Source organism: Lagenorhynchus albirostris, chromosome 1, assembly GCF_949774975.1.
Source record: "Lagenorhynchus albirostris chromosome 1, mLagAlb1.1, whole genome shotgun sequence".
Lineage (NCBI taxonomy): Eukaryota > Metazoa > Chordata > Mammalia > Artiodactyla > Delphinidae > Lagenorhynchus > Lagenorhynchus albirostris.
Window position 1 is genome coordinate 177,180,812 of NC_083095.1, and position 17,890 is coordinate 177,198,701.

A 17,890-nucleotide genomic window follows, 5' to 3' on the forward strand; every position below is an offset into this window, starting at 1 on the left:
GGAAAGATAGTTTGGGTATGAACTTCTAGGTTCAAAATTATTTTTCCTTAAGTAATTGAAGGCACTCCTGCATTGTATTCTAATGTCCAGTGTCTATCTGCCATGTAGAAGACAGCTGTCTGACTGATTATTTCTCCTCCAGGATTTTCACACGTCCTACTTTTCTCGCAGGAAGTGGGTAAAATATTCTTTTAATCCTTGGAGTTGATAAATTCTCCTGGGAATTTGATGGGCTCTCATCATTTTTCACCTCCGGGAGGCTTTCATCTGTAATTTATTTAATTATTTCCTTCTAAAGACATCTATTAGACTGATGTGGAAACTTCTGGATCTATCCTTGCTATCCCCTACCATATATTCTCAAAGTTTTCATCTCTTGGTCCTCTGACACTGTGGTCTTGGGAGGATCACTTGGTTCCGTTTTCCAGTTCACTTTGTGAAATTTAATCTGTATCGATGCTGCTATGCCGTTCATCTCTGGGGGCTTTACTTCAGCAATCATTTCGTTAATTTCCAAGAACTCTGAATGCTTCTTTTTCATATTCTATTTTATAGATATGATGGACACTTGAATCTCTCAAGGGAATTAATTACATTTCTTTATATATTTCCCCATTTATCCTGTTAGCAGTTGTTCTCATGGTGCTCAGTACTGGTCTCAATTTAATTCCTGTCTTTCAGAATTTTCCTCAACTGTCAGGTTACCTACTATTGGTTTTCTATTCCTATATGTGGATGCGTCTAGATTGGATAATATTACCATGTGTATTTTATTGTATCAGACCAAGTAAGAAATTTTCTTTTCCTAGCAGTGAATATGCATTCTAATTCAAGATCTCCAGTTTTATTGCTCTGGTGTAAAGAAGGAGATGCATTTTCTAGTGGACTTACATTTCTGATGTACTGCTGGCTTGTTTATTTGTCGAGGAAAGTACAAGTACTTTGTGGCAGTCACAAGACCATCACCTCACTTCTTTGGTCTCAGTGCCCTTTCGTGAAAACTCCCGTGTCAGATCTCCCACGCCAGCAGTATTTATCCACCTGTGTGTCCTAGGTATGAATGCCTGCATCAGTAACTCCTAACATATGGACTGATCTGGCTTTTTATGGAGTCCTTTGATTAATTATGAGCTAGTGACACATGCATAGCTTCTTCTCTATGCTGTCCACCTCTTAGAGTTATTCCAGAATTCCACTGCGAACAGTCACTTTTTTGTTGGTCTTTTTTTCACCTGTAGATGTTTGCAAGTTCCTCAGTTTTGTTTGGTAATTTCAACCAACAGTTTCCATTTGGTTTAAAACTCCCAGAAAGTCCTTACTATTTTTGTATGTTGGTAGATGTGCTCCTAAGTTTCCTGTGCTTCTGTGGATTTCTTTCAGTATTTTTCCTGTCTTTGCAGTGGAACGTTCTTGAGGTATATAAGTAAACATATGTTTTTAGTTAGCCATCAGAACCAGGAACCATTTTTCCAAATATTTACAATTCTGCAGAATACACTAAAAAAAGTAAGCTCCCTTTTTTTTTTTCTGTTTGTTGTTTTACAGTCTAAAATTTCCTTCATTTTGAGAGAAGATGTTTTGAAGGCATTTTGAAGGTAGTCTGTACAGTGATTAGTTGGGAGAAAAAACATGGAGGTATCAGGCTAACACTGAATGCTACACAGGTCATTCTACTATTGAGAAATATTTGGTTGGTGCTTTATGTCTGATTACTCCTAAATAGTCTGTCTCTTTCAAAGAATGTGAAGTTAATGTTGTAGAGCTAAATACAAGTCAGCCACTTCAATTTCCACATGCATAGTAGCTGTAATTTTTCTCAGCTCTTCTTCCTCTGATACAGCCAGTGATGTTTTTTGCAAACAAGTGATGTTCAGGAAAGGCAATCAACTGGAAACCTATGTCCTAGACCCAGCTTTCTAAGTTGCTAATGACTAGAAACTTACAGAGTTTCTAAAGCTCTCTGGTTCTCATTCCCCTTGTTTACAAGCACCCTAGTGACGCATTTGTAAAAAATCTGAAATTGTGCCCTGAAATCATTTTTTTTTAAATCCCGTGAATGTGTCAGCTCGTTATGGTGAAATTGCCTAGTTAACTTTCTTATTAACATGACTCATCCTACTATATTAACTCTTTTTTTCTGAATGGATGATATATGATATGTAATAGCAAGCTCTTAAATAATAATAAAAAGGAAATGTATTTAGTCTTGATACTTTATATACATTATTTTAATTTAAACCTAATAACAGACATATCAGGAAGATATCAATATTTCTTCCATTTAACAAAAGAGAAATCAAAGCTTGAAAAGGTTACATAATTTAGCCTAAGACATCCAGTTAGTATTGGCAGAGCCAGGATTAGAATCTCGGTCCTAGCCCCTGACCATAACACTGTTCAGCCTTCTTATTTATAGGGAGGTAAAACCCTGAAGGAAAGTTATATGCTTTTTAAATATGATAGAGGGACCAGAAATTCCTCCTTTTACCACAAATATTCACCAGCCAATTTAGCTGGTCCTTTATAGTTTGAACAGGGTTTTCATGTTAGTGAACTCATTTAATTTGCTCTGAGATGTTACAGAACAAACTGGATTCCCTTTTTCCCATCTCCAATGAGAAAGGCAAAGAAAAAAAGAGTGAGCTATTTCCTCAGCCTTTAGGGACAGAGCTGAAATGTAGATGGTTCTGCAGTTCAAATTCTGACGTTCTAAGGTGTTTTTTTTTTTTTAAATCATCCATTCTCCTACTTACCTATGGTGTATTTTTAAATTTTAAGACACCATAGCTTATTTATAACTCACTGACTGCCTAACCCAGAAAGAAAATTGTGGTGATGTTTTAGTGCGAACAAGGAACTATTTGTAAGAAATAGCGATTAGGGTATTGCTAGCTCTCACGGCAGTACCTGAATAATCCTGATTTTCTTAAGTAGATACGTTTTCTTTATCAGATAAAATGATGAATTTGCCAAAGTAGAACTTGTGCAGTGAGAAACAATGAGAATGCTACTTCTGCTTCCACCACTGATCAGCGAGTTACTTGGTCTCTAGGCCCTGTAAAGTTTTTGACTAGATGATCTCCAAGATCCTGTCCAACTCCAAAGTTCTTAAATCTTTAGCTTTTTCATTCTTTTATTCTTTAGCAAATGTTTACTGAGCCCCTATTATGTACCTGGCAGTGTTCAAGGCATACATAAATAAACAAAACAGACAACTCCCTGCTCCCGTAGAATTTACGTCATAATGGGGAAACTCCCATTAAACAGCAGGAAATGAGATCAGTGCGTAAGCTGAGTACTCTTTTTCAAGACTCTGTGACAAAGTAAAGCAGTGTAAGAGGATTGGTCGGGCTGGGTATGGGCAGAGTGAGCCGCTTTAAGGGTGTAAGCTTAGAGCAAACGCTTGAAGGAGGTGAGGCCGTGAGCCATGCAGATACAGCGCCCGGAGTGGGAGAACAGACAGAGAGAAAAAAACAGTACAAAGGCCCAAGTCAGGAGTGTTCATGGGGTTTAGGGAGATGGGCAAGGGAGTCTTGTGGCTAGAGCACAGGGAAGGAGGAGAGAGTAAGAAGACACAGAGGAAGGGGAATGGGGAGAGGTCTTGAAAAAACTTTCATACCATTGGAAGGACATTTTTATTACCTTTGTTGTGAGACCCAGTTCTAGAAAGTTGCTATTACTGAGTTCTTAAGCGCCTCCTTTGATAGCTTAATATACGTGGTACTTTGATAATTCTTGCCTCTAATCAGGCAAAGGAGCTTGGTCTTAAAGAGGGAGTTGGGAAAAGGAGCTGACATTGGCAAGCTTAGAGGCGATGTGCCACTTGACTTTTTTAAATGTCCAAAATTGGAAATAGAAAGTGTGATGGAAAGAGGGTAGGGAGGAAAGAGAGGGTGAGTAAATGTGTTTAGAAGACCAAGTGACCATTTGAATAATTGCTTTAATTGGCATTGAAATGGATGAGGCAATTGTTTTTTTCCAACAGAATAGGAAATTGAGTGAATCAAAGCAAATCAGGAAAATTCCACACTAGCTCTGTCATTCTCTACTGTGAATATTTTGGGTTTTTAAAAATATTCTTTAGATTCATAGACTTTATTTCTTTTAGCAGTTATAGGTTTACAGAAAAATTGAGCAGAATGCCCAGACGGTTCCTGTATACAGTACCCACTCTCATTACCCGCAGCTCCAAGTTTTCGCTATTATTAACATCTTGCGTTACTCTAGTATATTTGTTACAGTCGGTGAGCCAATATTAGCTCTTTATTATTAACTAAAGTCCATAGTCTACATTAAGGTTCACTCTTCATGCTGTACATTCCATGGGTTTTCACAAATGTATAATGATGTGTACCCACAGTTTCATACAGAATAGTTTCACTGCCCTAAAATTCCCCTGGGCTCAATCTATTCATCCTTCCCTACCTCTGCCACGCTTCTGGTAACCATTGATCATTTTTTACTGTGTCCGCAGTTTTATCTTTTCCAGAAATTCATATAGTTAAAATCATACAGTCTGTAGCCCTTTTAGATTGGCTTCTTTCACTTAGAGATATGCGTTTATCCATGTCTTTTTTGTGGCTTGATAGCTCACTTCTGTTTTTATCACTGAATAAGATTCCAGTGTATGGATGTACCAAAGTTTAACTATTCATCTGTTGAAAACCCTGTTGGTTGCTTCCAAGTTTTGACAATTATAAATAAAGGTGCGATACAGATTAATATGGAGGGTTTTATGTGGATATAAGTTTTCAAATCCTTTGGGTAAATATCAAGGAGTGCAATTGCTGAATCATGTGGTAAGGATGTGTGTAGTTTTGTGAGAAACTGCCACACTGTGTTCTAGAGTGGCTGTACCAGTTTGCATTTCCACCATCAATGAAAAAGAGTTCCAGTTGCTCCTTGAGAAAATTTGGTATTTTCAGTGATTTGGATTTTAGCCATTCTAATATGTGTTATAATTGTTTTAATTTGTATTTCTCTGATGACGTATGACGTTGAACATTTTATCCTATGCCTATTTGCCACCTGTATTGCTTCTTTAGTGAGGTATCTGTTGGACATTTTGTGTATTTTTAAATTGGGTTGTTTGTTTTCTTATTTTTGAGCTTTAAAAGTACTTTGTATATTTTGTAATAATCCTTTATCAGATATGTGTTTTAAGATATTTTCTCCAATCTCTGGGTCATCTTTTCATACCTATAACAGTGTCTTTCACAGAGCAGAAGCTTTTAATTTCATTGAGGTCCAATTACCAATTTTTTCATTCATGGTTCATGATTTTGGTTTTCTATCTAAAAAGCCATTGCAAAACTCAAGATCACCTATAGTTTCTTTTATGTTATCTTCTAGATGTTTTATAGTTTGCAGTTGACATCTAGGTCTGTGAACCATTTCGAGTTAATTTTGGTGAAACATGGACGCTCTGAATCTAGATTCACTTTTTTGCACGTGGATCTAGTTGTTCTAATACCATTCGTTGAAAACACTAACCTTCCTCATTGAATTGCCTTTGTTCCTTTGCCAAAGATCAGTTGACCATATTTATGTGGGTCTGTTTTGGGCTCTATAGTCAGTTCCTTTGATCAATTTGTCTATTCTTTCACCAGTACCACACTGTCTTAATTAATGTACCTCTGTAGAAAGTCTTGCAGTCAGGTAGTGTCACTCCTCTGACTTTGTTCTTCTCCTTCAATATTGTGTTGGCTATTCTAAGTATTTTAACTTTCCTTATAAACTTTAGAAGGAATTTGTCAATAGCCCTGAAATAACTTGCTGAGATTTTGGCTGGGATTGAATTCAATCTATACATCAAGTAGGGAAGAACTTACATCTGGACAATGTTGAGTCTTCCTCATGGAATATCATCCATTTACTTAGATAGTTTTTTCATCAGTTTTGTAGTGTTCTTCATATAGACCATGTACTTTATTGTTACATTTTTACATTTATATTTCTTTTTTCAGTGCTAATATAAATGGTATTATGTTCTTAATTTCAAATCCAACTGTTCATTGCTGGAATATAAGAAAATAATTGACTTTTGTACATTAACCTTGTATCCTACAACCTTGCTATAATTGCTTATTAGTTTCAGGAGTTTTTTCATTGTTGTTGCATCTTTGAAATTTTCTACATAGACAGTCATGACACTTGCAAACAGAAGCATTTTTATTTCTTTATAATCAGTATACCTCTTATTTCCTTTTCTTCTCTTATTGCATTATGTCAGTTTTCCAGTACAATGTTTAATAGAAGCAGTGAAAGCAGACATCCTTCTTTGTTCCTGACCTGAACAGGAAAGTCTCCAGTTTCTCACCATATACAGGCAAAAGTGATTTAAAGAACTCCAATTTCAGACACATATTGAAAAAATATATATTTAACTTTAAATGTATTGAAAAAGAAGCTTATAAGTATCTAAGTTGGATAGCACAAATTAACTACTATGGTAAGACTGTAAGACTGAGCTAAGATTTTTCTGCTGTATGTGAAACAATGCCTGGTACTTAGCCAAAACTCAATAAATATTTATTAACTGAATGAATGAAATGGTAAATGAATGTGTGATGACAATGAAAAACAGGACTCAGAACATAAAACATCTATGTTCTTCATTAAAAAATAAAAATAAAAACTGGTGACATAAAAATAAGATGAGATTAGCTATAGGTTTTTTGTAGGATATTCTTTACAAGTTGAGGAAGTTCCCCTCTATTCCTAGCTTCTTAAGAGTTGTTATCATGAATGGATGTTAAAATTTGTCATATGATTTCTCTGCATCTATTGATAAAATTATATGATTTTTCTTCTTTAGCTTGCTGATACGATAGATTACATTAATCAATTTTCTAATGTTTACCAACTTAACATACCTGAAATAAATTCTACCTCATGGTTGTGTATAATTCATTTATACATTTTTGGATTCATTTTGCTAATATTTTGTAGAGGATTTTTGCATTTATGTTCATGGAAGATACTGGCCTATAGTTTTCCTTTCTAGTAGTCTCTTTGTCTGATTTTGGTATTAGGGTAAAGCTGGTCTCATAGAATGAATTTGGAAATGTTTCCTCTGCTCCTATTTTCTGGATACAACTGTAGAGAGTTGATACCATTTCTTCCTTAAAATTTTGGTAGAATTCACCATCAAACCCATCTGGATTTATTGCTTTCTCTTTTGGAATGTTTATTAATGATTGATTCAATTTCATTAATAGATAAAGGCCTATTCACATTATCTGCTTTTCTTGTGTGAGTTTTCATAGATGTGCTTTTCAAGGAATTGATCAATTTCATCTAGATTATCAAATTTGTGGGCATGGAGTTGTTAATAATTAATAACCCTTTATTATTCTTTCAGGGGATCAATGATGATGGCTACTCTTTCATTTCGGATATTTATATTTGTATCTTCTCTCTTTTTTTCCTTAGGTAACCTAGCTAGAAGTTTATCAGTTTTATTGTTCCCTTCCAAGGACCAGTTTAAATTATTGATTTTAGATCTTTCTTAATTTCTACTTTATGAATTTAATTCTGTGAAATTTCCCTGTAAACATGGCTTCACTATCCCACAAACTTTGATTATATTTCCATTTTCCTTTGGTTTGAAATACTTTTAGTTTTTCTTGTGACTCCTTCTTTAACCCATGTTTTATTGAGAAGCGTGTTGTATAATCTCAAAAGTATTTGGCCTTTTTCTTCAGCTATTTTCCTGTTACTTATTTCTAGTTAAACTCCACTGTGATCTGAAAGGATACATTGTATGATTCTATTCTTTTAAATTTGCTATAGTGTGTTTTATGACCCAGATGTCTTCAATCTTGGTGAGTGTTCCCTATGAGTCTGAGAAGAATGTGTATTCTGCTGTTTCTGGATGACGTAGTCTACCAATGAATTAGATCTAGTTGATTGATGTTATTCAGTTCAACTATGCCCTTACTGATTTAATGCCTCCTGCTCTGTCAGTTACTTATAGAGGGATGTTGAAGTCTTCAACTGTAAGAGTGGATTCATCTACTTCTCCTTGCAGTTGTACCACTTTTCGAGTTGTACTGTCTCAAGTATTTGATGTTCTGTTGTTGGGTGCATACACATTCGGGATTGTTGTCTTCTTAGAGAATTGACCGCTTTCTCATTGTGTAATGCCCTCTTCATCCATAATAGTTTTCTTTCTCCGAAGTCTGTTTTGCCCAAAATTAATATAGCTTTTCCAGCTTTCTGTTCATTAGTATTAGCATGGTATATCTTTCTCCATCCTCTTAATTCTAATCTACCCGTGTCTTTATATTCAACTTAAGTTTCTTATAGACAATACATAGTTGAGTCTTGTTTTTTAATCTCCTCTGACAATCTCTGTCTTTTAATTGGTATATTTAGAAAACAGACATTTAAAGTGATTGTTGATAGTTGAGTCAATACCTAGCATTACATTTGTTAACTTTGTTCTTTTTGTGTGCATGTGTCTTATACTCTTTTTTGCTTCCTTTGTTTTAAATGAGCATTTTTTATGAGTCCTTTTTTCTCTTCTCTTAGCATGTCTTCTTTTTAAAGCCTTTTTATTATTTGCGCATGAGTTTGCAACATGCATTTACTAATAATCCAAGTCCACTTTCAAATAACACTATACCACTTCATGAGTAGTGCAAGTACACAGTATTCTCAATTCCTCCCTCCCTTCTCTTATAATGTGCTGCCATACATTTCACTTGCCCAAAAGCTAAAATCACTGAATACATTCTTGTTATTATTATTTTGACTAAACTATTATCTGTTACATCAATTAATAATAAGAAAAGTAAAATATTTTATTTACCTTTATTTATTCCTTCTCTAACACTCTTCTTTTTTTTATGTAATCTGATTTTCTGACCATATCATTTTCCTTTTCTCTAAGGAACTTCTTTTAACTTTACTTGCAAGACAGATCTACTAGCAAAAAATTTCCTCAATTTTTATTTGTCTGAGAAAATCTTTCTTTCTCCTTTATTTTGAAGGATAATTTTGCTGGATATGGAATTCCAGGTTGGAGTTTTTCTTTCGTCACTCTAAATATTTTGTTTCACTGTCTTCTTGTTGGCATGTTTTCTGAAGAGAAGTCTGATGTCATTCTTATCCTTGCTGCTCTATAAGTTGTTTTCTCCCCCTGGCTTCTTTCATTAGATAGATTCTCTCTAACCTTTGATTCTCTGAAGTTTGAATATCATGTGCCTCAGTGTAGATAAATTTTAGTGCTGGTATTTATCATGTTGATGTCCTCAGATCTTCCAGGATCCATGGTTTGTTGTCTATCATTAAGTTTGGGAAAATATCATTTATTATCACTTTAAATATTTTTTCTGTTCTTTCTTTCTTCTCCTACTGGTATTCACATTATGCATGTTATACCTTTTATAACCATTCCACAATTCTTGGATAGTCTGTTCCATTCTTTTGTTTGTTTTTTGCATTTCAGATTTGGAATTGTCTATTGATGTATTTTCAAGCTCACTGATTCTTTCCTCTGCTGTGTCCAGTCTGTTGATGAGCCCATCAGAAGCATGCTTCATTTCTGTTAGAGTGTTTTTTTTTTAATTTCTAGCATTTCCTTTTGATTCTTTCTTAGAGTTTCCAGTTCTCTGCTTACATTGTCCATCTGTTCTTCCATGTTGTCCACTTTTTCCATTAGAGCCCTTAGCTTATTAATCATACTTGTATTAAATTTCCTGTCTGATAATTTCAACATCTCCACCATACCTAAATCTGGTTCTGATGCTTAGTCTGTGCCTTGACAGCCTAACATGATATACTGGGTAAAAATTAGGCCTTTAGTATGAGGTTTTATGTTCATCTGGCTAGAGGTTAAGCTGTGTTTGCTGTTTGCTCTAGCTGTAGGATCAGGGCTCTAATTTTCCCTTTTGTCCTTGTTTTTGTCTCCTCTGCTGTCTTTGTTTTTGTCTCCTCTGCTGTCTTTGAGTTTAGATTCCTAAATAAGGTCTACAATGTACTGTTCTTTAAGTTGAATTCCCGTATTATTACATAGAAGCCCTACATATATGTCGGTAAGTTGTGGGGCGAGAGAAAGCTCTCTGTAGGGCTACAATTAGGTCTCAGTCTTTTAGTGAGTCCTTTACTACCCCTGGGTTTTATTCTTTATAATTTCCCCTCAGATTTTTACTTTTTTCACTCCTTAGGTAATACAGGAAGACTAGAGGGAGCTGAATTGGTAATTTCCCCCTGCATGGAAAACTACCAGGCGCTGGAGTTGGGTATTTTCTTTTCCCCAATTCGGTTAGGCTCTGATGAACCTAGTCAGTTAAGCTCTTTTTAAATAATTTGTCTTGCGGGTAGGCCTTGCTGAGAAGAACAGAATGCTCTAGGTATATTTCTGGGTATATTTTCCCCTCCTCCTGCCAAAAAATTGAGGGAAATTTTTCTGTGATTTTTTCCCTGTGAGGACCTGATAGGACTCCTGGAGGTCTAACTCACAAAAGTTTGGAGATCCTCCCCACTGACCCCTGCCACCCAAGATTTTTTAACTTTCAAACTTGTCCACAGTGAGTCTCCAGCAATTCATCAACTACAGTTTAGGCTTTTCGACCTCATTACTAGTCCCCACAGGGGTTTCTGTCCCTTGGTTTCTGTTTTAGTAAGTTGTGATTCTCAGCATCTGCCTGTCTCTCTCTCCAATTTTGGAGGCAGCAGTTATGATTGCTCTGTGACCTCAATTCACTGAAGAATTTAAGAAGAGTTGTTGATTTTCAGTTTATTTAGCTTTTCTCTTGTCGTGAGGACTAGAGTAACAATTTCAAGCTCCTTACATTGCTGTCCTGGAGACTAGAGGTCTGTGCTGTACACATGTAATGAATTGTTTAACCTCTCTCTACCCCAGATTTCTAACCCCAGATCTGTTAAGGGAAGTTAATAGTCTTACCCTACATCTACACATGTGGTAGTGTTCATATAACATAACATATGTGAATCTTCTAAATTTTATTAATATGGGCAATATTATTGTTATTTCTATCCTTTATTAAATGAATATAAAGCCTATAAACTCCCTTTTGAGGGAAATTTCCCTTTTCATTACTTTTGATTATTTTCTTTCCTCTCATATAAAATTTGAGTGTTTTCAAATGAAACCATGAGAAATTGTGCACTGCTAAGGATTAAGCACAGTTCAGTTCATTGCTTTGCCCTATCAGTAGTGATTAAAGAGCAGACACCTAGCAGAACAGCTGAGAGTTAACTGAGGGCCAAGTAAAGCCAAGGTTTCCTCTCACTGATGCATTTTACACCCTAACTTTAATGGGCTAAGTATGTGATGAAATGGATAAATGTTTCCATTATCCAAAAGTGTCCATTCAGAGTCTCTAAATCAGCACTGGGACCTGCCTTCAGTGTTTCAGGAACCTGGAGACTGACTAGTTGCAGGAGAGGAACTTTAGGGAAAGCTACTGGTCGAGTTCTTTTAATTCTTTATCTGGACAACCTAGATACATGGATATTGTTGAGGAAGCTGGTCTCTAAGAGCCATACTCTTTTGGAATTTAATCGTCATCACCCATATTTTCTATTACCTGTTGCTGAGTGTTCTCCTCCAGAGGAATGTTCATTCTAAACAAATGCTGAGTTGCTTTCTCAAATCCTTGACATAAATTTAACTGGTTAATGTTATAATATTTGTATTTAAATGGTATAATATTATTTTATTCTGACTATCTATGTTTTTCATTTAGCAAGTTCTCTTTAAGTTTTTCCTACCCTACATTATAAGCTTGGATTATAATATCACCTTTGAATATAATATAAACTTGATTATACTATCAATACATAAACTTCATTATATCTTTATATATTCTTTGAATACATTTTGCTTTTATAATAAAAATCATGGTAACAATGGTTGTTTTACAGTATATAATGTTAACAATTATTATATTAATGGTGAGTGTTCAACCAAAATGTAGAATATCAAAGTAGAAGTAACCAGATTATTTATCTAGCAGTTGATTTTTATAAAGCTATTTCAAATAATGTTATTATTGCCACATGAATTGCTTTTCAGTAAAATTTGTGTATTAAAATACAAAATTAGAAACAAACGAATTTAGAATTAATTAGCTTTGAAGACATTAGCCACTTTAATTTTTCAAAGTGATAGTTGTTTAGGACTTCCCTGGTGGCACAGTGGTTGAGAGTCTGCCTGCCGATGCAGGGGACATGGGTTCGTGTCCCGGTCCGGGAGGATCCCACATGCCACGGAGCGGCTGGGCCCGTGAGCCATGGCCACTGAGCCTGCGCATCCGGAGGCTGTGCTCCGCAACGGGAGAGGCCACAACAGTGAGAGGCCCGCGTACCGCAAAAAAAAAAAGTGATAGTTGTTTAAAAGTTTTTTAAAATAAATACTTTGCTGAGCATTATCATATACATACACACAAAAAAAGTCTCAGGAGGCAGTATTATTTCTGTTGAAAGGCAAAAAATACATACCATAATTTTAGTCTTTAGTGGGTGGCCCATTGGCCATAAATAAAATCCAGCATTAAAAGGAGTCCATAAATGATTCTTCTAGTTTTTCCATTGGCCATTGTGGCTACAAAAATCACTTTACATGACATGCAATTGTTCAATTTAATACACTGGTGGTTCCATAAATACATATTACTATTGAAACAACTAATGAACTTGTCAAAAAGTTTTGTTGAAATTAAGTAGTGAGTTAGTAAACTCAACCAGAATTAATTTTGACTGTAGTAGGATGAAATAATGGGATAAAAATAGGGTGACATATATTGGAGAGTTAATGCTCATGATGAAAGGGTACAAGAGGGATGGGCAGGAGATGTCATGGTGGGGTTTTGAGAAGTAGAGTAAAAGGAGAATGGAAGGAAAGGGAGTCTGTCAAGAGCATGTAGGATCGATTGAAGATTAAAAAGACTGAAAGCAGAGAATAAAATGAAGTGTTAAAACAATAAAAATGATACATTAATAAATAAAACACACGTATGCTAGAGTTTTGGATAAAACCAGAAAGGGTTGTGTTATATTTTCATGAAATTTGGTTTTCTGAGATGATTTTCCCAGAAAAAGAGTTATAAAATAAATAAAATAAAGCTATTTCTTTTTAAATCTCTGTGATGTAATCCAGGATTAATGCAAAAGGAGGGCTCAACTTAGTTTGATTTTGTAGAGTTGTCCTTTTATCAAGGTCAGTCAGAAGCTTCATACATATTTCTTTTTAACTTTTAAAAAATGGGGAAAATTTGTATGAATTTGAAAACTAAGTATTCACTAAATCTTGGAGCTGAAGACTCTTTGGAGTGAGTGTTTGCTTATGTGTGAGACAGAAAACAGTCAACTGACCCAAATTCCTTTCATATTGAATCTTAGCTTATTTTATTTTTCAAGAAATCAAATATGAAAGGTAATTTTTACTTAAGAACTGTCTGCTTTTCCAAAATGTTGGTGTTAAAGTCTCACTTTTCAGGTTTCCAAGCTTCAGGCAAGTTTTTCTTTTCTTTTTTTTTTTTTTTAGTCTGTCATCTTGATTTATTTTTGGTATTATGTTTAATGTCCATTAAGAGTTGGATTTCTGACTTGACCTTAGACTTTTTGTAGTAGTGCACATTGGCGGTATGCTTAATTTCTGGTCTGAATTATTTAGTGGTTTTTGGTAAGACTCCTAGAATGTCAGTATAATATCATGTATAACAGAATGAGTGATATTGTTCTCTCCTTCTAATAGTATAAATTTTGGATAGATTTTTATAGGATAAATTATCTGTAGATAAATTTTGACACTAAGAAAAAAGTGAGGAAGTAAGGTTTTTCAGTAAAGGGAAATGTCATTGAAGAAAAAGAATATTGGAATAGAAGAAAATTACTATCCATGAGTATTCATTACTCTGAGTCTTATTTTTCCCGTGTAAAAGAAAGGATTGTATAAGTGATTGCTGAAGTACCTTAAAAGTACATTATATATGTATAATATATATGTATATATTATACATATGTATAGCAACTAAGGAAATGGTAATCATAAAATTTTGGTGAAAAAATGTAGGAAAGTATCTTTTCAACTTTATTTTTTGTTGTTTAAATAGATTTTTTTGAAGAGCACTAGGAAATGTCTGTTTTTGTTTTGTTCTGAATTGTTTTTATTGTTTAAAAAAAGATCAGAACTTGTCATGGTGGTTGGTTTCAAAACAAGCTCTATTTCTACTTCTCTTCCTTTTGAATCTGTTAGTCCTTATACTTTAAAAAGTCCTGAATATTGACGTTAGTTAATTCAGATAGATTTTCTGTCTGTCAAAATGTTAAATATTTTCCACAGATTGGTTCCTGAAATGACTTGTTTACTCTCATATTCATTTACTATGAGGATTTTCTACAGTAAGACACCTTAGTCGAGATGGATGAAGTTTTTTTAAGTGGTGAAAAATTCTAGTTGTACACCTCCGCCAGCTTTTTAGATACTTGAGATAGTTACAGTTTGGGGCCATGTCTAATTTGGTACACGGAAATCGATATGTCAAAACTAAACAAAGGTCTAACTCACCAAAGGAAATATAACATCCATAGTCTCACTTTATAACCACACCTTGCCTGAGTATAAGCTGGATCTTGCCCACTATGTTATAGAACAGATTGTACATCAAGGATGATTAAAAGTATTATTATTGAGCTGTCGCATTGCTAGATTCCATTCTTTCAACAACAACCTGGATGCTCATATGCCTCTAACATCCAAACAATGAAGAGTTGATTTTTCTCTGTTTGTTTCTTTTTCTTCCCCATTTTTAGGTATATACTGTTGAGGAATCTGGACTAAGCATCCTGGTGTGGTCAGTGATTGGCAATAAAAGAACCGGTTGGATGTATGGACATGTACCTCTCTCCAGTAACAGTCCATTTAAGGTGGCATTTGAAGCTGATCTGAGCGGAAAAGAGAACATCTTTATTGCCCTTGATGACATCTCCTTTACCCCAGAATGTATATTTGGAGGTAAGCCATCCCTTCAGAAAATGGGATGTTCAAGGATTGTTTTAAATATCTGAATATAGAAGAATGGGGAATTTCTGAGGCATTGCACTTCTTTTCACGTCCAGTCCTACTCATACATTGTAGAAAGAACAGTATGTACTGCCGGAGGTAAAGTTTTTCTCCCCATGAAACTTTATCATGAAACTTTCATATCCTCTAGGCGACAGAATAGCTTAGACTAAAATTCTTTAAGAAACCCAGAGAAAATTTAGTTCCATCAGTATAGCTTTATTATCTACTTTCTTTATTTCCAAAGGTTCACAACGACTGCACGAGGTAAAGATTCCTCTGTTCACCTGTCATCTTCCAGACTGTCTTTTCCATCCATATTAGCTTTTCCCTTTCCCTGGGCCATTTCCCTTCTGTTTCTACACTACAATCTAGAACTCTGATTCTGTTGCATAAAGAAAAAAAAATCTTGTCAGTAACTCCTTTTCTTAGAAATCATCCCCTTAACTGAAATCTGAATTTCTAATGTTTAAGATGCTTCCACTTAAGTAGCTATTTGCTCTCTTATAAATTCTTCACATTATCAACATTAGAGAGTAGGGTCATTGCCTTTCAGACTACTCCATGCCTCTTTCAAAATTCTGTTCTTACAGCCTTTATTCAAACTTTTCTTCTCTTTTAAAGCCACACATCTGGGTTCTTTTTCTCATGGTTTTTCACTGGATTCTAAATCCTGGGCAATCTCAACCTCCAGGTGAATCAAACTGTGTGAAACATTGGCCTCTTAAATTCTAGTAACTTTCATAAATATTTTTCCTCATTAACCAACTCCCATAGTTATATTCTGAACTTTATCATCCCCTCTGAAAATTTAGGGTTAAAAAATATAATCATTATGTCTTCTACTTTTTGAAAACTATAATCTAATCATTATGTCTTCTACATTTATGTCTTCTACTCCTCCTAAACCTGTTTTCCAATGTAAGTAATAAGAAAAAATACAACTCTAGATTTGCAATGTTTCCTGTTTTTTTCCATAAAACAAGCTTTTTATACTTTTCCCCTAATGGTCTCAGATTTAATGATCTAACACCTCAATTCCATTCTTAATCAAGCACTTTGAATTCTGTCCTCTTTTTTTCATTTTAACATAAATTTGGGTCCTAATTATGTTCCAGGAACTCTGCTAAGTACTTTGCAAGTATTAACACATTTATTTATCAGACCATCCCTGTAGAATAGATCCAGGTATCTAGCTCATGTTCCGTATAATGGCTTTATCAGTCTTTGAAATTGACTTACAGTAGCCGTAGCCATTTGCATTTTCCAAACGGCTACTGGTCATACTCATTGGGACCACTAAAAATGTCAACTTATCACGTTAGCTGGACTTCCAACAGTCCCAGATGCAGGTTTAGGACCATTCCCTGGCGCTGCTTTTCTACAACAATCCTCAAATCCTCGTCTCTTCCTTGAACTTTCTTCACTCTGCCAATGTTTTTATATCCTTTGAACAGAAAATAGAGCCCGTTTATAATGAACTTCCTTAATTTTCTCTTCCCTTCCTCCAAATGTGCCTGTAACTGCAACCAAATTATTTTTGTCACCGTTCGTCTCCGGAAAAAATCCCTTGAAAAATCCTGCTGAGAAATCTGCTGATAGCCTCATGGAGGTTCTTTTGTATGTGGCAAGTTACTTTGCTCTTGCTGCTTTCAAAATTCTTTCTTTTCTTTGACTCTTAATGATTTAATTATAATGTGTATCTGGGTAGACTTCTTTGAGTTGATCCTGTTTGGGCACTTTTTTTTTTTTCCCCATACGCGGGACTCTCACCGCTGAGGCCTCTCCCGTTGCGGAGCACAGGCTCCGGACGCGCAGACTCAGCGGCCATGGCTCACGGGCGCAGCCGCTCCACGGCATGTGGGATCTTCCCGGACCGGGGCACGAACCCGTGTCCCCTGCATCGGCAGGCGGACTCTCAACCACTGTGCCACGAGGGAAGCCCAGTTTGGGCACTTTTGAGCTTCATGAGTCTGGATTTCTATATCCTTTCCAAGATTTAGGATGTTTTTGGCCATTATTTCTCTAGGTAAACTTTCTGCCTTTTTCTCTTTCTCTCTTGTTCTCTGGGAATCACATGATGTGGGATTCAAGCCAGGTCACGAGGCCGCCTCAGGGACCATGGTCAGATTGAAGCCAGCAGGCCTGTGACTGGGAGTACACACAGGGCTCCTCCTGGTTGCTGAGGGAGCAGGAACTGAACCGTGGCAGAGCAGGGTTGCAACTAGTCACAGGACAGCTCCAGGGTCCACAGCCAGGACTGACGTCAGCGGGCCTGCTTCCAGGGGCACAAATGTGTGTAGGCAGGACTAACTCCTGGAATGCAGTAGAGCAGGGCTGGAACTGGGTCATAGGACTGCTGCAGGATCTTCAGTCACGTCCAAGGTCAGGCGGCCTCTTAATGGGGCACAGACAGGCATGGGTCCTCCCCCACCTCTGGGCATGGTGGGCTGGTTGTAGAAGTGTGGCCAAGCATGGCTGTAGCTGAGTCCACTGGGAAATGGGGCTACTCTTGGTCTGTATCCAGGACCACTTTCAGTGAACCTGCCACCAGAGCATGGGCCTCCCTTCTCCAAGCAGCTCTCCCTGGTCTTGGGCTTCACCAGAGTTTCACAACTCCTGCCAGGATAGCCTGAAGCTCCCACGAAGGCACTTTTGTCCATGGGTGACTGCTAGTTTGTTGTTTGGGGTTGGAGGGATGTGAGCAAGGGACCTCCTATTCTACCATCTTTCTGATGTCACTCTCCTCACATGGAATTTTTAAAGGTTTTTTAAAAAGAAAAAAATAGCAATTATATATTTATGCCTTCGAAACGTTTGGTAAAAATGGTCTTCGAAGTGTTAGCACTTAGCAAG

At 36.1% G+C, this 17,890-nt stretch overlaps 1 protein-coding gene across 1 annotated transcript in view; it reads left to right on the forward strand.

Moving 5' to 3' along the window:
- Window positions 1–17,890, forward strand: part of MALRD1 (MAM and LDL receptor class A domain containing 1) — a 567,689-nt gene that overhangs the window by 429,058 nt on the left and 120,741 nt on the right. Inside the window, exon 33 of the mRNA XM_060121258.1 lies at window positions 14,785–14,986. Within this exon, the coding sequence (XP_059977241.1) occupies window positions 14,785–14,986 (202 nt within the window). The remainder of the gene's footprint in view (window positions 1–14,784; window positions 14,987–17,890) is intronic.